This window comes from Caenorhabditis briggsae, assembly GCF_000004555.2.
Source record: "Caenorhabditis briggsae complete genome, chrIV, whole genome shotgun sequence".
In the NCBI taxonomy this organism is placed as follows: Eukaryota; Metazoa; Nematoda; class Chromadorea; order Rhabditida; family Rhabditidae; genus Caenorhabditis; species Caenorhabditis briggsae.
The window spans coordinates 4,153,980-4,177,071 of record NC_013487.2 but is presented as its reverse complement, the minus strand read 5'-3'; the positions used below and the strand labels follow the sequence as shown (position 1 = coordinate 4,177,071).

The following is a 23,092-nucleotide window of genomic DNA, read 5'->3' as shown; positions in this document are numbered from 1 at the left end:
CGCGGTATTAAAATCGTATACACATCCAAACACACATCCGGGTGCTCTCGTGCTCTCTCACGACCCAAAAAACCGCGCAAAACGCGGGGTCCAAGTTTCTCAAATTTCTCAAAACTTGCGACATTTCGTCTCTAACACATCAAAGAGTATGCCTTAAAAAGAATGGGTCATCTAGGTAAGAACAAAAAACTTATGAATGATACACTGACTATTTTTAATTTTTCAGAGAAAAAAGTTTCGAAAACATTCCAATTTGACATTTTCCCCAGTTTTTTTATGATCAAACAGCAATTTGCTCTTGGCAAAAACAAGTTTGTTAAAGGTTTAAAGGTGCGGGGCCTCTCGGGAAGTCGAGCTTGTGGACCCACCGTTGGAGGTGTCGAGTTTACTGCTTGTGCCACAGCTGGCTACTGTGGCGCGAGCAGAAAAAAGCTCAATTATCTCAATTTCCAAAAAGATATCAAAAGTAAATAAATTAATAAAATGTTTGCCTTAAAATTATCTACATTTTATTAGTTAACAGCATTTTGATATTTCTTACAGAAATCGAGCTAATTGAGCTTAAAGAAAGGCTATCGGAAACAAAACTACTTTTTGGTTGGTGTACTTCTGGTTTTAAAATATTATCCTTAAAATTTTACATTTTTCTGTCCATATTTCATCTTTCAAGCTTTTCTAGAAACCGAGATATAGGAATTTAAAGTGCTGGAAGCTAGAGACACAGTGTGTCTCGTCGTCTGGCGTCTCTAGCCTCTCAAACTTCAGATGGCTGTATCTCAGGTTCAAAGAGAGCTAGAAAGCTGAAAGTTGAACAGAAACGCTGGAAAATTAGTTTGGTTTAAAATACTAGAGGATTTCTGATTGTTGGATTATGCTACTCGGACACAATTTGGAATAACATCGCCAACCTTAAAGTTTAAAGGGACACAAAGGCTTCTGATTCAAATTCTTCGTTATCACCACCGCACAAAAAAGATCGAAGAACTCCTAATTGTTTCTTTCCATCCACCCCACCCAACTACTAGGGCTTCATTTTTTAGACGTAGAAATTGTGTTTTTTTTGCGACGATCAGCGATCTTTTATGCAAATGTCACAGGGCATTATATGCTACGCTACGTGTCTCTTTGGATATTTTGGGAAGAATAATAATCAAAAAATATAGAATTTTGGATGTAACCTATAATTAGAGTGTAACCTATGAAGGGACCTTGCGTGTGTGTAGAAGAAATTTTGGAAATTACATAAGGTGACGAGGAATGAGAAATTGGAATACTAGTAAAAATTCAGACGACGTTAGAACTGGTTTCCAAACCATAAACATGCCAATGAACAAGTCGGAATCTCGAAAAAGTCTAGATTAGTAGAAAGAGGGGTGGAGCTTTGTGCAGAGCAATTTTAATACCCCCAAAAGATTTCAAAAATCCATCGGTTTTTGTTGTTCGTACACTTTGATACCTTGGCACATATCTTATCACATCTTTCCTCTAGGATCTAACATCTTTCCTCTAGGATCTATACTGATTATGACACGACGACAAGGGTTTAAGACGGCGATGGTGGATGAAATGAGAGAATTTTCGAAAAGTTGGTGTAGAAGTGGAACAGAAGGATTGGGAGACTTGTTTGTTGGGGGATTTCGTGGAGATTGTGGGACTTACTGGGATTTATAAAAATTTTTGGTTACGTCACAAAAGGTACAGTAATCCTAGGGATATACAAATGCCTTAGTTTGAGCTCAATTATCTCGGTTTCTGTGAGAGATATCAAAACACGGTAAACTACAAAAGTGTTGATGATAATATGATAATCAGTTTATCAGTTAATAAGTTATTGATATCTCTTACTGAAATGGTGATAATTAAGCTTGAAGTGGAAGAATTAAGGTATTTACTGTAAATCCTAGTTTTTCGGAATTTTTCTAGGTCACACTTATTTTTACGGTAAGTTTAAGAAGTATCTGACGCTTTGAAAATATAAATTGAAAATGCTTATGTCTTAAAAATTTCAAAAAATTCAATGTTTCAAAACAATCTTAATTTAAGAAGTTCAAAAAATGGTTAATATGCTGTTCAATTCCACAAAACAGTTGATGACTTGTAAAATTTGGCCTAATTTATCTCTTGTCTTGTCAGTGATATCAAAAGTGGTTAACTAACATTCGATTCTTTATGATATGAAAATTATTTCACCAGTTGAGCATTTTTCAATATCTTTCACGGAACCGAGATCAATTGGATCAAAGTGGACGGCTCTTCTGTTAGAGGTTTTGAAGTAAACCTCAAGTACATACTCGTAAAAAAAAGCTTCAATTCTTATTCAGTAGTTTCAGACAGTTTCAGAACAATAGTAAAGAACTTTCAAGTATGACTGAAAACTATTTTCATTCTGGTTCATAAAAAATGATTAAATGAAAATACCCTCTGTCGAACGAGGACCTGAAACATGAAAAGTTTTAAAATAAAGATTTGAAACTGAAAATCTGAGAACCTAAATTTCCGTAATTAAAAAAAACCCAAAAAATTCAAATAGTATGATTATACCAATGTAGTCGTAGAAAAAAGACTTTAAAAAACTAGCTGAAACAGAAAAAAAAACTAAAAGTTCAAAAAATACTTTCACCACCTTCTCATCACTTTCAATCTCATTTAAAAGTCTGACATGATCTACCTACTCAAAAAATGGCGACCCGTAGGTGTGAATTGAGAGAGAATTCCCAACTACACGAGTACGCGAAACGTTCAAAAAGAAGAGAACTGATTTATTTATCACTATCTTATCATAGACCATTTGTTGATCATAAAACACGTCGGTGCTCCTAAATCGGGGAGAGAGCTCTTGCATGTGTCCCGAGAAGGAAGCATCTCTCTCTCTCGGGCTCTGTCGTCGAAAATTCTAATCAGTGTAGATAGATATGATAAGCAAGAAGGAGATGAGCTCAATGACCGATTTTTGATGATCACGTCTATCAGTGGAAGAGCCAGCCGTTCACCTGTTCACCTCCAGGAATTCGAATTTCTAGTATTTAAAATCTCAAGGATCATCGTCACACCCGCTGACCCTAACCAATCAGTCAAAAAAGTGAAGTTTTGGGGCTTCGCTTTTGTTTTTTTTTTTGGAATGGAAGTGTGTAGACGATCAAATATCACTACGTAGTAAGTGATATCTATTTACTTTGAAGAAAAAAAATAAAATCTTAATTTTTTAGGGCCGCTTTAGGTAGGGGAAGTGGGGAAATGACGTCCCCTCCCCCTCTGGCAAAGAGAGAGAGAGAGAGTCTATCTGCAAAGCTAAAACAGAATGATCTTTATGAGAACATCTGGCACATTTTTTGGATTTCTCGCGCTCTTCAAAAAATTTATTGCTCATCTATTCTGATGATCATCGAGTACGGTACAAGGGCTTTCGTAAATAACGATGTTTTTAGAGGTTTTTTTCTTTAAGGTATCAAGACTTTCGGTTCGACACGGGGATTATTTTATAATCGGTGTTTTGGAAATGTGAGGAAAAGAAGAGTTTTGATGAGGATCCCCAGGAGATAATCTGGGATGGTCAAGCGGGTCGGGGAAGAGAAAACTTCAGTTTTGCACGATCTTTATAACACTGTAACAGTTAGATGTGTAGGTGACCTCATATCTCGAGGGGTATTGGCACGGAATCTCTAATGCTTTGCTCACAAGTTCAACTCCTCAGAGGGCTTCAGGAAAGTCAGAAGTCAGAATGATTCTGAATGCTTGTAGGTACTGTAACAGAAGGACCCTACTGTGCCATTTACGGCGATTACCAGATCTTGGGTCTACTTACAGTAAACACTCGAATAGAAGGCTACTCAAGCTATCTTTGAGCACGTATATCTCAGCTCCTGTAAGATATATATATATATATCAAAAAGTGGTCCACTGACAAAACGTTTGTGATGCTACAGTCAACATTTTGTTGGTTGACCACTTTTAAATATCTTTTACAGAAACCCAGATATATGGGCTCAAAGTTGACGGTTTTGATGGCCTTCTATCAGAGTGTTTAAGGCAACTTGAATTAAGTAAAGTATACAGGAAGTACTGTACCTCTCGCTTTCCTTATATATCACTTCCATGATCAACGTCATTTGAACCCTCTGACGCAGGGTTATTTACCTAAACATCATGATCACCTAAAAACGATTCCGGATCTTCAAAAAAACGCGATTCGAACTCGTCTCTTCTGATTTTTCAATTTTCCTGGATTTGCACGAAAAATTGAAGGTTTTTGGAACAAGGTAAATAACACTAGAGATGCTGAGCTAGGAAAATACAGATTAGCCTCCTTAGCACCTAATCCAAAGGGTCAAGAGAAGGTGGATTTGAAATGAAGGGATTTTAAAGGGATTTTCTATGGAGAATAAGAAGAGTTTCAAAGTCAGAATGAGCTGGGAGGAAAGGGACAAGAATTTGGAATATAGAGGCTTAATGGAGACACTTTTTAAACATTTATAAATTATGAATATATTGAAACTGAAGCCGAGTTTTCAAAAAATTATAAACTTCACGAAACCGAAAAAAATTATTCCGATCGTCAATTTTGAGCGAATTGGTCTCGGTTCTTTCAAAAGATATCGAGAAATGGTCAATTAACAAAATTCAAAATAATATGTCCAATATTTTGTCAGTTGACTTTCTTAAAAAATATAATTCACTGAAAACGAGATAAATTGGCTCAAAGTTTACAGTTAGGAGACACTATAAAATTTTAAAGAAAATCTAGGGGTAGTAGTGTAATTTTTGAAGCTACTGCTATTCGTCCCAAAGCAATTTTTCTTTTGTTTTTTAATATTTATGAAGTCCTTGAAACGAGAAAAATTGAAAATAAAAAAAAATCGGTTTCATAATGGTTGGACAGTTTTTGGAACATTGGGAAAAATGCTCTTTCAAAGCTATTACCATCTTTGTTTCAATTATCTCACTTCCTATAAGATATATCAAAAAAGCGTCAAGAGGTAAAATGTTCAGCATAATATTCCAAGCATTTCATTAGTTGACAAAATTTTGATATCTCTTACAGTAACCAAGATAATTGAGGTCAAAGTCAAGGCTGCCGAAAACAAGGCCGCGGCTTTTTGGTTATGGTTCGTCTGGGATATTTAAGATTTGGCAGCACAGCAAATTAAAAATAAACTTTTTCGGTTTCATTAGGATTTTATAAAATTTTGGGGACAACCCAATAAGCCAATCCACACACTGCTCTCATAGCGCCTCTTATCTCAAAGCCGATCAATCTCTAATCAACCAAAAATTGACTTACTGTCTGTTGGTCTTTGACACTTTAATTATTATATGGGTCAATCCCAAACAACGTAGATACAAATATATGTAAATAGAATAGTATCTTTAAGACAGATAATCTTCAGGTCAGCAGGTGAAGGTGGATTTGACTTGAAGGTGGGGAGGAGAAGATGTGCCAGGAAATGCATAAAATTCCGGAAATCTTAGAGATGGAAACATAAAAAAAAGTGTAGGAGGAAATGTGTCAAAAGTACAAATGACGGGGGTTTTGAAATCTCTTGAAACAATTCACTGAACCCAAAATAAGACTAGATTCTTGTCTAGCAAAATGAAACAAGTGTTCTTGACACTGCACCCCGGAAAATTTGAAGACGTAAAACATGTTGGAAATCGGAAACACGGAGGAAAAAGATGATGATGAGGATGATGACGACGTCAATATCCGAATTAGATTCCAGAAAAAATGAAAAGAGAGAAAAGTGGAGATGGGAGAAAGGCAGATTGAAGAACAAGCACATATTGGAAACAGAGGCTAAATGAGCAGAAAACACTGAAGAAAAAGTACAGAAAATTGAAAAAAGGAGAAGTTTAGGTTCAGAAACCAGGAATAGACAGGTGCAAATTTTGGAGAAGAGGGTGGTGATTCTGGAGATTTAAAACAGAAAAATAGAAAATGACTGGAAAGCAGTTCACCGAAGTTAACGGTAAAACTGAATAGTGGTAAAAAATATGAGCATGGAGAAACTGTAAAATTTGAGTTTTCTGAAAAACCATTCACAAGTCTTTGGACACCAATAAGTATATTTGAAAAGTTGAATAATGCCAAAATTGACTGAACAAAACAATTGTGCCGTTTCATATTGTTTGAAGAAATATTTCTGATCACTCGGTCTACTGTATTCCGTGTTGAATTCTTAAATACAATTGCATTGGATGCCCCACAAAAAGACTCGCTGGCCAACTACCGGCTGAGCTATGGTTAGTTCATTTAACAGATGGCAAGGGTTACCGTAGCCAAAGTGGAAGGTGTGAACACTGTCATGTCATAATGCACACTCCAAAGACTGCAGAAATCTTACTGCTAGAAAATGGAAACAAACGTTTAAAAAAATTACAGACCCACCTCCCTGTTTGTTAAAAAAAGAGTAAATGTCAATCTAACATTACGAACCAGGTGATTCTAAATATCATCCATCTGAAATTAGATCATGGCATTGTTCCAAATTTTTAACAACAATGTGGTATGGAATTTAAAATAAGAAAACATTCTGTACACATTTTGAAACCGTATTACTATAATTCAAACATCCTAGATCACAATTTTGCGAAACCAGAAAAACTTCGGTTTCTGATTTCCGTAGACGTCGTCTTCAGCTTCTTCCCAATCCTATAAACCTAATCCAAAACCAACCAGACTTAGTCATTTATTTGCACCCCATCCCACCAACACTAATTCAGGATTCTTGAGGTCATATCCGTTTTTCTTCTTCTTCTTTCTCATATCGGACCGATATTTATAAATCTTGTTGTTTTTGATAATGTACGTTACTCCCGAATGTTTCGTTCATATATTAGCTCATCCATCTCCTCGTGATTTCCTTATCTCAAAGATAGATTTGTATATGTATCAAACGACAAAGACTAAGAAATCAACACTGCTCTTTTTCCGCTGAAACTCAACTTTGTGCTTTGAGAAGTACAGAAAGAGAGAGTGGTCGAAAAAAGAGAAGGATGGAGGGATTCTGAACTTTTCGGTTTTTTGTTTTTAAATTGGCAAAAATCATGTTTTGGAGGGGTAGTACCTGGTGGCATTTGGAAATTTTGAAAAACAAAAATTGAATTTTGGGGAAATTGATGTTTCAAATAAGTGATAACTGAATTTTTATGTGAAATCGTTCGTTATTTGTACATCGTATATTGAATTTTTTCAAAGCAGCTACCCTCTGAGTAGCAGCATATTACAAAAACTAAGAGGAACAGGAAAATTTCTAGAAATTTTGAAAAAAATGTGTTTCAAAGTCTGGAAAATTAGTACGAATTGAAGGACATTGAACTTCGAAATGATATAAAACATGTGAGGGGCAGATTTAGGAATTGGAAACTTTTGTATCATGAAAAATGAAAAAACCAAGTCTATCGCAGACACTCCAGTAACGAGGACTAGGAATAACGAGGCAATGACGAGAACTGGGTGAAACAGGAATTTTTCCAAATTTTGATTAAAATGATATTTTTGCTGCTATTTTAGTTTTTTGGGTACTAAGAGAAAACCCATGACCAATTAGTAAACTTTGAGCTTTTCAGCAAAAAATGTAGTTTCGAAATATAATTAAATATTTCAGAAAATTAATAGCAAGTTCATTTCGTCGTGCTGTAAAACTTTTTTGTAAGAATGAACTTAAGTAAGAGGTTTAACTTCATCGGAAAATCCAAAAATACAGAAAATAAGAAAACAAAATGAAACGGCCAAAAAATCTATCTGATTTGTCTTTTTAAAAAAATCTACTGAAAAAGTGTGTATGTCGAATTTAAGGGACATGTGAGAAAGAAACCCATTGAGGAGTTCAACTTATAGGGAAAATATTAGGGATATGTTACCGTAACCGGCTGAGCTACGCGCTTGCCGGCCGACGATCGAGTAACTTAGAAGGTAGCAGAATATATGAAAGGGGTACTGTAGGCAACGCGAAATGTGTAATCAGGTCAATATCAGCATCCGTAGCATTCTAAGAATCCCTATTAAAACCCAATTAAAATATTTGAACACTGTGAAACGGAAACTAAATTTATCAACAATTCTTAAAATCGGTTTCAATCGAATCTATCCTATACCGTGATCTTTATATAGTAGAGCTTATAGACTAGATAAGTTCAAAAACCTCCGAAAGTTAACAGAAAAACTTGCTGCTGTAAATCTACAGTATGCCAGTCAAAGCTCCCCCTTCTCTTCAAAATCTACTATTTATGGCGTCACACTGATTACAAATACAATCCCCGTCGTCCCGTAAAATTTAAAACACCAGATTCCTACCCTCAAAAAAGCAGGAGAAAAATAAAACAAAAGAACCTCCGCTTCTAGAAAAGCACAAGTTCTCTTATTCCAGGGACATGAAAACAAGAAGGAGTGGGTTCTGACCCAATTTCTCTATAAATACAAATTTCTTCCAGATAAGGATACATATTGTGGATGACGACACAAAAATAGATGTCTCTCTCATTTTCAAAGACCTAGACAACAAGTGGTCACAGGTTTCGGACAGAGAGAATTTTTGGAATCCCTTAAAACAGAGGGAGAGAAGAAACCAGAAACCAACAAGTCCAAAATTAGAAAAATGAGAAAAGGGGAAACCTTTTTTTAAAGAGTGTCTAACTCTCTACAAAATAGGTTCAGTGATCAGCTCATTTACCACGTCATAGACCCTTCTTTTGCATAATTCTCTTCTTTTTTTGTTTCCTTGATGAGAAGAAGAACATATCCTTGTTGCAAAAAAGGAAATTTGAGTGTCTAGTAGTTTTTCCTGTTTCTCGTATTCTAGATGAATTCCAGATATTTCCATTCTTGAATTCATTATTGAAATCAATTGAATCCAAAGTTTGAAAGTGTTTTAGTTAGAACAATCCTAATAATATTGGAAGGCATAAAGACAAGTGAATAGGTAGCGAAATAACTGGATCATGTCAGAAAAAAGAAACAGTATTTTTTTCTTCAGTTCTAGTAGTAATATTCAAAATTAGGTAGCCACAAACATAAAGATGATAGTGTATCAAGTCCGAAAAAATGAAGACCAAGAAACAGAAGCCTCTTGAGGAGTTGATCTTTTGGGCAAAATATTAAAGCTACCACGCCAATACCAGCTGAGCTGCGCTTTAGCAAAGTTGACTGTGAACAGAAATATGAAATTGAGTTTCTAGTAATTTCTTTTCTGTTCCTCGTACTCTAGATGAAATCCGGAGATACACAATTTTTTAATTAGAGTATTAAACTACGAATCTAAAATCGGAAGTTGATTTTTCCGGTGAAACAATTTCAGCAAATTCAGCAACTCAAAAATGTTCAGACAGACAATGGGAAGTTTTCAGAATTTCCAAACATTTTCAGACAGGAAAAACATATTTCTCAAAGCATGAGTTTCTTAGAAAATGTGTAAACGCCCGAAAAGAAATTTCCTCGGTTTTGAAAATGGATTTTGAAGTTTTGAAAACTTTCTGAAATCTCCAGAGAGTGCGAGTTATGAGTTGCCTAACGACTCCAGTGCATAACTTTCAAAATTAAAAACCAATGTTTCCACCAGTTTTTGAATTCCGCTCTGGCTAGAGGGAAATGGTGAGCATGACAAATTGTGCAGACCCAAAAACTAAATACTTCGGAAATAAAATAAATACTGTTTCAAGAGTTTCATAACATACTTAAACATTTATAACGAGCAGTTTTCAAAAATCAATATGTTGTTAAAAGTATTGAGCTATTGCGAAAAAGGGGGTACGACGAATTCGAACAGACCTAAAATCGAACTGATTCAATTCAGAACAGTCCTTTTTTCGCACACGTATCAGAACAGAACGCGGACAGAATTGAACTGTTATAAGTTTGAACTGGTAAGGGGTCGAACTGTCCCAAATTGGAACGCTGCCTGCAACAGACTATGAATGACTCCAAAAATTAATCTAGTTAAATGAATCGAAAATTCAGTTTTCTGAAATCTTCATCTCACTTCCTGTCCAAGTCAGACTCCATATTTCTGCAAAAAAAAAATTCCGGAAACATCAAATCTGCATTAAGGAAATCAGATTCATTAAGTTTTGGATGCTTTTAAGATCATTAAGGGTTTAGTTTTTTGGAGGGCAAAATGTGGAAATTTCAAATTTCAGAACTTTGATTTTATGGTTAGAATTGCCAAGGTTTAGGAACATCAGTCTCAACTTTTATGCGTACATTACAGATAAAACTAAATTTTAAAAGTTTCAATACGATTTTTACAATTTTCCCCGTTTCATATTATTGGTACAAGGACTTGCACGATAATTGCATTATTGAGACTGACCGTTGAGAAATTAGCACTGAAATGAGAATTTTACAACTTTTAAACCATTAAAGGTGGGGGGACAGGAGATTTTTCGTAGTTTTTTTGTAGCTAGAGTATGCATTCTACCGTCACGGTGTACAACGCTTAATGTCACTCTGCGTACAGTTGTCGTTCTCTAATTTATGTATGCAATCGGGCAGTGGCTTTCTCTTTGCCCGCGTGGCTCAGTCGGTAGCGGCGCCGCACCCTCAATCAACGCCCTCACAAGTTCAACTCCTCGAGGGGCATGTTTGAACGGAATTTCGAGAACATTATTTTTTTTCATGTCCCCCACCTTTAACCTTGTTTTGTTGGGTTTGTACAAAATGTTGTCTATTACAAACCTGAAGCTCTATTTTTGTTTAGTATACTCTGAAATTTTCAGACAGATCGAGAATTTCTGAAATACTTTTGTAGAGTTCCAAGTTTGCCTAGTTTTCATTGACCTTTTTAAGGTTTTTTAGAGATTCTTTAGGCTTACCTAGGCTACCTTAGCCCTGATTAAGCTAGGGGCTATATAAGGGCTCCACTGAAGTCCATTTCAAAAATACCTATCAAAAAAACTTGTTTTCAGTTTCACAGTTTCAATGTTATCTTACGTTAGAATCTAAAATGGATTTTATTGGAACCCGGCAAGATGAATTACATATCCTAAAAAGAGTTCTGAACAAGCTTGCATAGGTCAATGAACTCTCTTCTTCCCCCACAAAATACTTCCAAAAAAAGAAAAAAAAAAGAAGAATACAACAAAAAAGTCACTATTTTTTCGTCATCACAAAAAGAGAAGGAGAAAAAAGTCAGAATTAGAAATGGATGGGATATCCATATGTACAATATGACTGCCAATCAAAGTTCTCATCTCAACATCTTCTTCTTACTTTGTGCTTTGTACAAAAAACAAAAAGTAACAAAACAAAAAAGGAAGGTTTTTGAATTTTTTCGGGTAGCTAGCGTTCGTGTTTTATTCAGAAGAGCTTAGAATACAAGAAGACGTGGGGGAGGATGTGCAAAAATGAAAAATCCAGGAAGTCCGGAAACACTTGAAATCAGACATTCGGTGTATACATATAAATCAGATTTCTGTTTCTTTCTTTTTTTTCTTTTTTTGCACAAAAGGAAGATTCCTCCTAGTGACGTGACACTTTTAGAAAGAATCAAAGAAATAGTGATTAGTTCATTGACAGATTCAGCGACTTCTTTAGCCAAAGTTTACCGTAAACACTATAATAGAATGACCCTCTGAATATCAGTTTTCAAACAATTGTTCTCGGTTCGGTTCCTAGGTAAGTCGAACCCGCGGCCTTCCGCACAACGGCTGCGCACACACACACAGCTGCGCCATGAGGGCCACATCAAGAGAGGGAAGGTAAGGCGTAGATGTTTTACAGTGTGGGAAAAAAATCGAAAATTCAATCGTGTAGCGACGAACAATCAGCGCCGGAAGCGCGGTTTCGGAGGCATACTATGAAAGCCTTTATGGTAGAAACTATCAAAAATATTGCTAAAACTAAATATATACAATTTCAAATGAAATGAACCAATAGAAGAAAATTGAAAAAAAAAATTCTCGAAAAAAAAGAAAGTTTTCAAAAAAAAAAAATCATGAAAGCGGTGGTTCAATAACTCTCATAGTCCTAAAACACTAGGGTGAAACATACATTTTTTGAAAATTGAGTCTGATTTGCTTGAGGATTTCGGTACTTGTAAATTCAAAAAATAAGCGGAATCACTAATTGTAAGTTAGTTACGGTTGAATATAAAGCTAAAATTAATCTCAACTTTCACAAAATTTATCTTGCTACCTGTCAAAGAGTTTAAGAAGTGGTCCACTAACAAAATGTGTCATACTATTAGAAACATTTTTATTTTCACGGTGGTGAGCCAGAAAATGGGAGGAAATATCAATACCCAGGTAAGAAGTTCTTTTTTCGGAGAGAGCCAATGGAAGAGTCACCGATATACATCTAATGGGAAATATTAACTAATTGGAACAGGAAGTGTTGTTTCGATCTAGAAAAGAAGTAAAAACAAGTCGTGACCTGGAAAAATCCAAACATCCGGACCCAGATTCTCATGGAACTCATCAAAAAACAAAGAAAAAATTGGATGACGATAACCATCTGAGGCAAAAAAAAGAAGGAGAAAAGGTCTAGAAGAAGAAGCGTCTAGATAATTATGATTATTAATCGGATTTAGATGTGCAAAAGAGAAAAAAGACTTGAAAATAATACAATTAACATTAAGGCGTGTGGGTTTCAAGAGAAAAATAATGTGGGTTTCTCTTCTTCTGGAGCGCAACACAAACCGTCTGATCGACGATGATGATGAGGAAGAAGAGGAAAAGATTTTTGGTTGTTTCTTCGTCTCCTTCTGATGACGTCAAAATCTGACGGGTACGTACGGATCATCGGGAGGTCTTCTTCTACTTCTGGAGACTGCTAGGCACCGTGGGAAACAAAGTTTTTTTCTGCGCGGCGTTTGTTTGTACCCAAACTTTTGGAGAGGAACAGAGATTACGGTAGACCTTTTGTTTTTTTTTAAGGAATCTGATGTTATTGATCAGCAATTCCGTGTATTTTTCTGCGGAGTGAGAAACCGTGAAATTTGGAAAAATAGTGCCTTGATTACTAGTCTCAATGATCATCTCTTCGTTTTTGGAACATCCTTACCAAAGGCTATTAAAAAAGAATTAGTGTTTTGTTAGTGTCAAATCAAAATATATGAAAGTTATAGTAGTTGGTTAGCTGATCAGCTATTTGTTGGGGTCTAGGGTGATTTTAAAATAGTTTTGAAAAAAAGACGAGGGACTTTCAGTGAAGAAATTTTTATTGCAGGAAAATGTTGAGAATGCAAAATGGAGAGTTTTCAGTTCTGGCGGAAAGTCAAAAAAATTCTGGAACCTTCTAGGACTTTTCAGAATTGAGCGATGTTTTGAGATTTCGTCTTTTTTGTCTTCTATTACAGGGGGTCCTTTTCCCAATTCTCATCCTCGTTTTCTCAAATTTCAAACTGATATTGTTATATTCTTCATTTCGGAAATGTAGATATTCATTTGAAGGTTCAATGATTCGGAAATTTCTTCATATCAAAAAATCTGAAGCCCGGAAATTCAGAACTTCGGAGTTGTGAAAAATCCGAATTTGTTAGTATCGAACTACGGAATTCGGAATTTCGATATTTAACAATATTCAAAGTTACGAAAATTCAGAAATTGTGAAGTTTGCAGTAAAAAGCAGCGTAAAAATCATAGAAACGAAAATCGGATAATCAGGTGCACGAAATTCGAAATTAGAAATTTAGAAAGTTGGAAATCCAGAAACTTAGGGATTCATGAATTCGATTTTCTGAATTAGAATACCATAAAACCTGTATTAGAAGGGCCGGCCCTTCTATTTTTCCAAGGTACTCCCGGAGGTCTCTTCTATTACAGGGTCCCTTCTATTACATGAAAATCTGTCAACTTCATGAAAATCTGTCATTACATGAAAATCTGTCATCTTCTATTGCGGGGGCTCTTCTATTGCGGGGGCCCTTCTATTACAGGGGGTCCTTCTATTTTTCCAGACCCCTCTCAGAGGGCCCTTCTATTTGAGGGACCCTTCTAGGACAGGTTTTACGAAAGCTTAAGGTTTGAGAATTTCTGAAGTTCCAAAATTTTTTGCTCTTTCAAATTAAAAAATTCGGAAATTCGAAAACATCATATTTTGGAATTCGAAGACCGTATTTTAGAAAAAACGAAACTGTTTGAAACACTAATTTTTTAAAAATTCATAATCTCAACGATTTATATTCTGCCAAATTCGTAAACTCGGAGAAAAGGTTCAAATTCAAAGTCTAGAAAATTCGAAGAATCCTGAAAACACATTTTCTTCATCATTCTCATTTTCCAGCTATTCCAGTCCTTTCCCTTCAAACTTTAAAACCCATACTGAAAACTATTTTCCACACTTTTCCTCTTTTTCAAAGCTAACGTGGACAAGAAAAATACTGGGCGGTTAGACGGAAATGACGTGAAAATTACTTCAATAATTTTGTGAAGTACTGGTATTGGAAAAAAAGAAAAACGTCTCCAGAAGACGCCAGAGACAAAATTTCGAAAATAGAAAAGGTCGGGGCTAAACTAATAAAAATTTCCGATCCATCCATCCAAATTCCAGCTCAATCGGTTAAGTTTGAGTGGGTGAAACGCCACGCGACACACATCATCACAGACAAAATTTGGTGTTTGTTATTAGTAATGATGTTACAGTAACCACTTGTGAAAATTCTACCAATAGACGTCCCTCGAGAAGTTGGACTCTTGGACCAAATAATGGAGGTAACTAACTACGCGGATTTATACTAGCGCCTGTTGCTTTGTATACAATGGGACAAGTTTCACCTGCCACCGTAATCTGACTAAACGTTTGATATTCTCCGCCTCTAGCACAAATGAGAATAATATACACTTCTAGTTTGGCATTCCAATTATCGAAAATATAAATTTATTTAAAAAAAAACAAAATTCAAATGACCATATATCCAAAGTCTTTTCATGAACAAAATCAACCGTCTAAAAATGTACCTAATTAGAATCCTCCGAAAAAAAAGGAATTCAATTGCAACAAACCGTATGTTTGTGACGTAGTTCTGAAAACACTTGATCTTCGTCCCTTTTCTTTTCCTAAATGCATACTTTTTTTATTGTATTTTGATCCTCTACAGTATCTACTAGATCATATGGTTTTTCAATTTTCCAGATCTCTGACTCTGAAAAATCAGCAATCTAGTGATTCCTTATTTCTCAAATCAAATCTCTTGTTGAAAATAAAAAGTCAAAACATGTATAAGATAATCTGATCCGCTTTTAGTCTTTCCTTTTTCGACTATGGATAATCTCTGGACCAAAAGACGTCGGTACGTGAAAAGTGATGGAACTCAATTTTCGAGAGTGATCAATAATCTGGGTTTAGAAGTATTTGACATGCTAGAATATAGCTAATACACGTTGACCTCAATTATCTAGATTACTGTAAACAATATTGAAAATTTATTAACTGATAAAATTTTTGTCATAATATCGCTAACAGTTTATAAACTAATGCCTTTTTGACATCTTTCATAGGAATTTAGATAATTAAGCTCAAAGTGAAATGGCTGGTGTTTTAATTTAGGTTATTGTCCACTCAAGATGTAATGAAGTACAAAATATGTCAGGAGGCAAGTTATGAGATTGAAAGGGCAGCAAAAAGAAGAATTAGATTTTTGGACCCATTACGAAGAAAGATGAAGTTATTTTTTGAAAAACTGATAACAGATTGCTAAAGCCAGTTTGGTGCAGTATTAGCCGGAGAACAGAAAAGATTGAGAACCTCTGGGGAACATCGCCAGCCCATTGTTATCCATTATAGTTGTTATAATTTTGAAACTGGAAAAAATGGAAAAATTTAATGTCTCAAATTTTCAGAAAAAAAGATAAATGATTCCCCTCCCGCGTCTCTGTAGCATGCGGTGACCCCTTCTATTCCTCTGATATCGATGTTTTGGCCGCTATGGTTGTAACTATTATTAAACATAAACCTCGAAATAAGAGAAAAGCTCTCTCGGCCTTGAAAGATGAAAATGGCGGTAAGAAATCCAAATTGTCTGAATATTCCAGTAAGCAAGCTGTGGATGATATAATTGAATCTGTGGATGATATGTCTAACCCATTATATGAACTGCTGTCCAATGATTTCAAATCGAAAGAAGAATTCACTGTGAATGATATTGCAATGATGTTTAAGTCGCTGGCTGAAACGATTCTCAAGCTTCAATCCCAAAACACAATGTTGAAAAACCAAAACTGTATTCTAAATGCCAATTTGTCGAATCTTACGGAAAAAGTTGATGGCTTGGAGGAGAATCTCAAATTGTTATCATCTCAACCTAAGGAATCACCAAAACCTCCTACTACATTAATTAAAACTTTTGCTTCAGCTGTCGCCTCAACCATCTCTGCTCCAGAATCCCAAATCACTTTCATGCGAGCTGCCTCATTGGCTAACTCTGAAGATGCACGGAAATCGAATGTGATCATCAAAAATATCGACCTTTCGGAAGAAGCTATTGAGAAAGCTGAATTCGCCTCTAAAATTGCCAAGGACTGTGGTACTTCGACGCCATCGGTTTTTCGCATACCTCATCCGGCCAAAGGGCCGCCCATTGTGCGCCTGGCATTCAAGTCCAAGGAGGAAGCAAGAACTGTCCTCACCAAATTCAACTCAATCAAGGCTTCAATACAGGGGTGCTTGAATGCGTCTCCCCGCCCAGACCTCTCCAAACCAGAACTCGAGAAATATCGACAATCCTGGAAAACGGTGATCCAAAAGAACAACGAGGCAGGTCAAACCATTTATACGGTTCGCAATCTGGAAGTCGTCAAAGTTGTCTACAGAGAAAATCAGAAGCCGTGGCCATGGGCCAAAAACACTCGATCCCAGAAAATATCTAAAAATTGGTTACACCAATAGCTGCTCAATTAAGAACAAAGTCCTCCAACTCGATCTATGGTCTTCTAATTCCAACATCGATATTCTCTGTTTAGTGGAAACTAAAATTGATTCAAACTATCCTGACTCCCTGCTATCTCTTGATGAAAAATATGCTGTAATCCGGAAAGATCGAAACAGACATGGCGGAGGTCTAGCCATACTAATCAAGAAGCCTATCAATTATACGGTAGTATCACTTCCGACACATCTTGAATCCGTTGAAATTCTATCTGTGGATATCAAAATACATGGCAAAACTACAAGATTAATTGTAAGTTACAATCCTAATCACAACTACTGTTTTAAGGACCTTCGAGAATCACTTAACATACTCTTGTCAACTGAAAATCCATCTATTATCACTGGAGATTTCAATTGTGCCCATGTTGATTGGAATTCATATACAGCATCTGCATCTCAATGCCAGTCACTGTTGGACGTTTCGCTTTATAATGGCCTGACGCAATTTGTACAAAATCCAACAAGACTCGAACCACCAAATATATTGGATCTGGTGTTCACTAATTCCATGGACATTATTCGTGATGTCATTGTTGGTGAGAAATTCAGTGACCATTGCAGGATTGAGATTGATACCTTTATATTGCTTAATTCTATTCACCCCTCAAATCAACGAAAAATTTCAAAAAAGGAGATTTTAGATCGATGAATTATATTCTATCAAATATCGACTGGGATTTACGATTTTCAACAATGTCAATTGATGAAATGTTTGATGATTTGAGAGGAATAATTCTGGAGCTTATTGAATCTTTTGTACCAACAGAAACTCATCGAATTCATAATATAATTTATTCCAAAGAAACCAAACAATTACTAAAGAAGAAATTATTGATTTGGAAGAAAGCAGGTAACTCGGACGAGTATAAACATGTTTCAGCATTATTCAAAAGGTCTCTCGTGAAATCTGAAGAAGAAAGAATCTATAAACGTCTGAATTCTGGATCAAAAAATTTTTTCGGATTTATGAAATCGAAATTTTAAAAAAACAGTGATATACCGGCAATACGATATAAATCTAATGAGAATGTTATCATGAGTGATGAAGGAAAAGCCGAAATATTTGGAGATTGCTTCAGTGAATTTTTCAACATTGACAAAGATATCCTTCCTGCTACAGGGAATCTAACTTCTAAGTTCAGCTCAGATGTCATATTCACGCCGGAGAATATCGAGATATAACTATATAAACTGAAAGGCCGAAATAATACTTCTCCGGATAGTATCCCGTCAATATTTCAGAAAAGAGCATGTACTCCTCTTGCGATTCCACTATGCATTATATTCACAGAAAGTTATCGAGTTGGAAGAATACCAAAATCTTGGAAGGAGGCGATTGTTATGCCGCTTCATAAGAAAGGCTCCCGCTCCGATCCTTTAAATTATAGACCAATCTCTTTAACATCCAATATATGCAAGATTATGGAGAAGTTGATACGAAAACATCTAGTCCAATACTTATCCGAAAATAATCTATTATCAGAAAAACAATTCGGGTTCCTTAATCAGAGAAGTACAATTTCCCAACTGATCGCCTACCAGAACAAGCTTGTTTTCAATTTTTTAAATGGGTTAGATACCCATAGCGTCTATATTGATTTCCAGAGGGCCTTCGATACAGTGCCGATAAACAAATTGATTCATAAGTTGGAAAGCTTTGGGATATCTCCCAAACTAAGAAATTGGCTTCATTCATTTGTCACGGACAGAAAATTTCAAGTCAAAATCAATGATATACTATCGAAGGAGAGGCGCGTATTGTCCGGAGTCCCGCAGGGCTCTGTTCTTGGGCCTACCCTCTTCTTGTTATATATTAATTGTATTGGGGACAAATTTCAAAGTGACTATCTACTGTTTGCAGATGACTTGAAAATTTATGATACGAATGATAGATTGATTGATGCAGATTTAATTGAATTGGAGAATTGGTGCTCGAAGTGGAAAATGAAAGCGGCTCCTAAAAAGTGCGAATACATCAAATTCAATGATTCGCCCCCGCCCCGGGAGGCGGCATACTTTGCGTAATCACGCGTGAAACTTTCAGGGTAGCCTAATTGGGTACCCTGAACCGTAAAAAAATTGAAAAAATTTGGTTACTGCTTCATTCAACGAACTGCTTTTTTCCACATCCGGGGCGGGGGCGAATCCGCGCCCCGCTTGCGGGGATCCCGCGTAATTCCCTGTTGCCAACCCTAAATAAATAGATGAGTAGAAATAAAAAGGAAACAAATAATAAAAACTTCTAGGAATTCACCGTTTCGAATGATTGACATAAGATATACTTTGATTATTAACAGTGCGTGCCTACAGTAACCCTCAAAAAACAACACCAATGAATCAGTATCTAAGCAAACTCCGAACTACAAGACCAAAAAGAGCAACATCTTTTTCTTTCTTCCTCCTTTTTTGACAGCGGTGATGAGTGAAAAGACGAAAAGAATGATTAACTCTTCATGAATACAGGAAGCGCTGGTCTAGGAAGCACACAGAGGGATGTCAGAATCCGTTAATCCACGGTCATTTTGGACTTTATATCCGAAAGGAGCCAAGAATTTGGGAACAAATCTGGGATTAGGCTCATGGAGTTTTCTAATTTAGATTTGAAACATTTTGATTTGTGACTACTTAAAGAAATACGGGAGACAGTTTTGGAAAATAGATAAGGGAAAATATGAGTTGCCACAGCAATTACATTAAAACTTAGGAGAAGAAAGTAATTACAAAAGGTTAATGAAACTGCAATAATACACAAATCCTTGTGAAAAGCAGAAAAATTATATATCTTTTTAGATGCAATTTTTTGATGTACTGGAAGCTTCAAACAAGTTGGACCACCAAATTGAGAGACCCATTGAAAATTTCTTATTTATTATCCCGGAAATTATGAAATTAAACTTCGATTGTTTCAACGGAAACAACCAAGATGATTTTTTGGCTTCATTTAGTAGATATGCTGTGTCCAGTAATGTTCTTACATACAATTTCTCTAGTGATCTCTTTAGAACAGAAAATAATTCCGAATTTCGAGTAAAAATTGCGGTTACTGTAGTTCTAAATGTAATAAAGAACTTTCAAAAATTTTAATGCTATTGTTTTGGCATGTTTGATCCTACTACCAAGAGTTGGGGGCATGAAAAAATCGAATTTTTATTCATTTTTACGAATGCTCCTAACTTTTCCTCTCCCTTAAAAAATTTTTGACAGGTTAGAAGTGTTTATGAGCGAAGAATGCCTGACAAAACAAGGTGTTCTACAACGTTTATATTTGTAACGAAGATTAATTTTTAAACATTTTTGCTAACATTAGTTCGACGATGTTAATGTTTTTCAAAACTTCAGATTTTCGGATTTATACAGATAGCTTTTTTTCAGATTTATTTTTATAAATTTGTAATCCTTCTGTCAGAAATTACGGTAATGTAAACATTCTGTAAACACCATAACATCAAATTGCAGACAACAACCCGGTTTTAACATACTAGGATAGGCGACTGCAAAAAGTAGAAAAAGATCTTTTGATCCTTCAAAAAGTGTTCCAAAGACTCAAAAAAGCCCCGGCTTAAAAATAGCTACTTGTTGTTTTTGCTCAAATAATTCAATCACCAAAGATTTGACATCATACAAATATTAAAAAGAGGAATTTGGGTATATATGGAATTCAAAAATCAGTATGTTCTTCGGATCAAAGAAGTTTTCTTGGTGTGAAAAATCTGAGATTTCGATTATTGCTGATTATCAAGGATTCGAGGATCTCTAAAAGTTTCACGATTTCTGACGTTAAAAGCACGTTTTCAAGGGATGTACGAAACAGGGAATTTTAAGGTTTCCGAGAACATTTTAATGCTGACGTGAGGGACAAATGAGTGGGAGATGATGTTTATTGATGAGAATTTTGTAAAAAAAATTTTTAGAGAAAAAATAATAATTTTCGAATAGGGTTAGACACCCTAAAAAGAAATGAATGATGAGATGTAACTTCGAATTGGATTATCTAAAAATATGACAATAATCAAAAAGCAACGAAAAATCAGAGCAATGAAATTGAAAACGACCAATAAAATAGACAACACATTTCCGATTCGAACGAAATAGGTAAAAATCAGATCGATATTTTACCTTGAACTTGAAATAGTGAAAAATTTTTTGAAAAAAATTCAAATGCAGATGATCATAAAGATTGTTCAATTATAATGTCCAATGTTTCTTCAAATCACATACTATTTTTTTTTCTATTTTTCTCATAGTCGGGTTTTCTAGATTCGGCGAATCTTCATGAAAATATGTTTTCGCTGACATCATTTTTTAAAGAAACATCTTTTGCCAATTTAGACATCCTGACTAATTGGTTGATCAGGACAATTTGATTTAAAAAAACAGAGTTTCAAAAACAAATTTTTAAGGAAATTTTCGAGAAATATTCGAGAAATAGATAAAATGAGCCAATATTCGAGAAATAGATAAAATGAGCCAAAAAAGGAAACTCTAGAAGCTTACGGCTTAAGATAGTTCACATTTCACGCTCTGTTCACAAATCTGTGAGATATCACAAAACTTGTATTAGAAGGACCTAGCCTATAATGTACAGTACCGATCGATGAGAAATACAAAAACATACATTTCAGTTGATTTTCAGCCATTTTGGCACTTTTCAGGAGTCTGGAGCTCGCTGTCCAGCTTTTGCCCGTTTTGGTTATGAAAACATGAAAATAGGCGTTTTTCGGAAGTCTGTTAATAGCTGAAAAACTAGGAAATTTTAGAAAGCTCTGTGAATGCGAAGTTTTCGACCTAGGCCTGTTTTACAACCTCCACAATTTTCAAACTATCCGGAAACTTGACAGCCGAGCTCCAAACTCCTGAAAATGGTAAAAATCCAGAAATTTACCGTTTCAGAAAGTTGAGATTACCGATTCTTTGAGAATTCAAATCCTCGTCCTTCCTAGCAACTTTTTTTTGAAAATTTTTCGCTTTTAACGGCATTTTTCGGGGATTTCGGATTTTTTTCGAATTTTTTCGCTATAATATTGGGAAAATAGACTACTTTTCAAACATTTTAATGCAATAAAAATTTTTGGTCGGAGACCCCTTTAATGTAAAATAAACCAAAGTTTGAGTCAATTTATCTCGGTCCATGATAAAGATATCAGCATAATATTTTCAAAAAATTTTGTCAGTTTATCATTTTTAAATATCTTTAACAGGAACTTTGAAAGGAGATAAATTGAGTCAAAATGTGGGACCAATTTAAGCGTCGGCGCTACCGTAACAGCTGAGCTGAGTGGTCGCAAGCGTAGGATGTCAAATTTGTAAACATCGATAACTGTACATCGTCACGCAAAACTGCAGTCTCTCAAAAAATATTTACGGTTTCACCTAGCCTATTATAATGTTTCATTGTTTCATTGGCCCAATGTGTAAAATTCCAATAGGTATTTAGAAAATCAGCAAAAATCGTTGTCAATAAAAAAATTGTAAAACACCGATTTTTAAAACATTTTTGATACTCGTGAGACATTAAAAGAGCAAAAATAAGGTTCTACAGATTCATAGAACCTGAAAAACAGTTTTGGTGAAAATCACTCTTCTACCGCGTAGCTCAGACGGTAGTGATACGGTACTTCTAATATTTTGCTCCCAAGTTCAACTTTCCGTGGAGCTCCTATGGAAAAAAATAACAGTAAAATCGATCCTATATAAATTTTGGACGCCACCCCAACTTTGTCCTGGCTGCACCTCCACAAACATCCGAAACCTGCGCTTTGAACACTTTCAAGAGGGTCCCCCATTCCCGACGTCTTCTTTTTTTTCTATGTCTTTATTTTTTTTTTTACTCTTGCACATCTTCTTTTTTGTCCCCCCACACAGTAATATGCGTACGTACGCACGCCATTTGTGACGTAGTGGTGTGTGAAAGAAAAGACACTTGAAAAGTTTCAGAAAAAGAGGACCAGAAAATACAAAAAAGCATACCACAAAAAATAACGGAAGAAAAAATAGGGAGTGAAGTTAGAGAGTATGGAAGAGGAAGAGAAGCAGAGTACACTGGGGAAGTCCTTTTTTGGAGGGGTTGACTTTTTTGGGCCACTTTTATAAGGCTCCATTTTTTAGAACAGAAGTTCTCGAAAATAAATATTTTGGAGAGAATAGATAAATCAAATAAGGTCAAATTTTGTTTTTAAAAGAAAAAAGTTGTTTTTGGAAACCAGGGGCTTCTAAAAATCATATCACTCGAATTAGATC

General features: G+C 35.5%; 2 protein-coding genes across 2 annotated transcripts; both read left to right on the top strand.

The window, feature by feature from the left end:
• Positions 1–15,853: 15,853 nt before the first annotated feature.
• Positions 15,854–17,387, top strand: CBG15079 (the record flags this gene model as incomplete). The annotated part of the gene is made up of 3 exons (XM_002632829.1): positions 15,854–16,702; positions 16,827–17,105; positions 17,142–17,387. Coding segments are annotated over 3 exons (1,374 nt in total), but the record flags the coding sequence as incomplete, so codon positions are not given.
• A 2,351-nt stretch (positions 17,388–19,738) lies between these two features.
• On the top strand, positions 19,739–20,612 carry CBG26280 (the record flags this gene model as incomplete). The annotated part of the gene is made up of 2 exons (XM_045235183.1): positions 19,739–19,822; positions 20,571–20,612. 2 exons carry the CDS (start codon positions 19,739–19,741, stop codon positions 20,610–20,612), a joined length of 126 nt encoding a protein of 41 aa, XP_045099625.1.
• Positions 20,613–23,092: the final 2,480 nt, after the last annotated feature.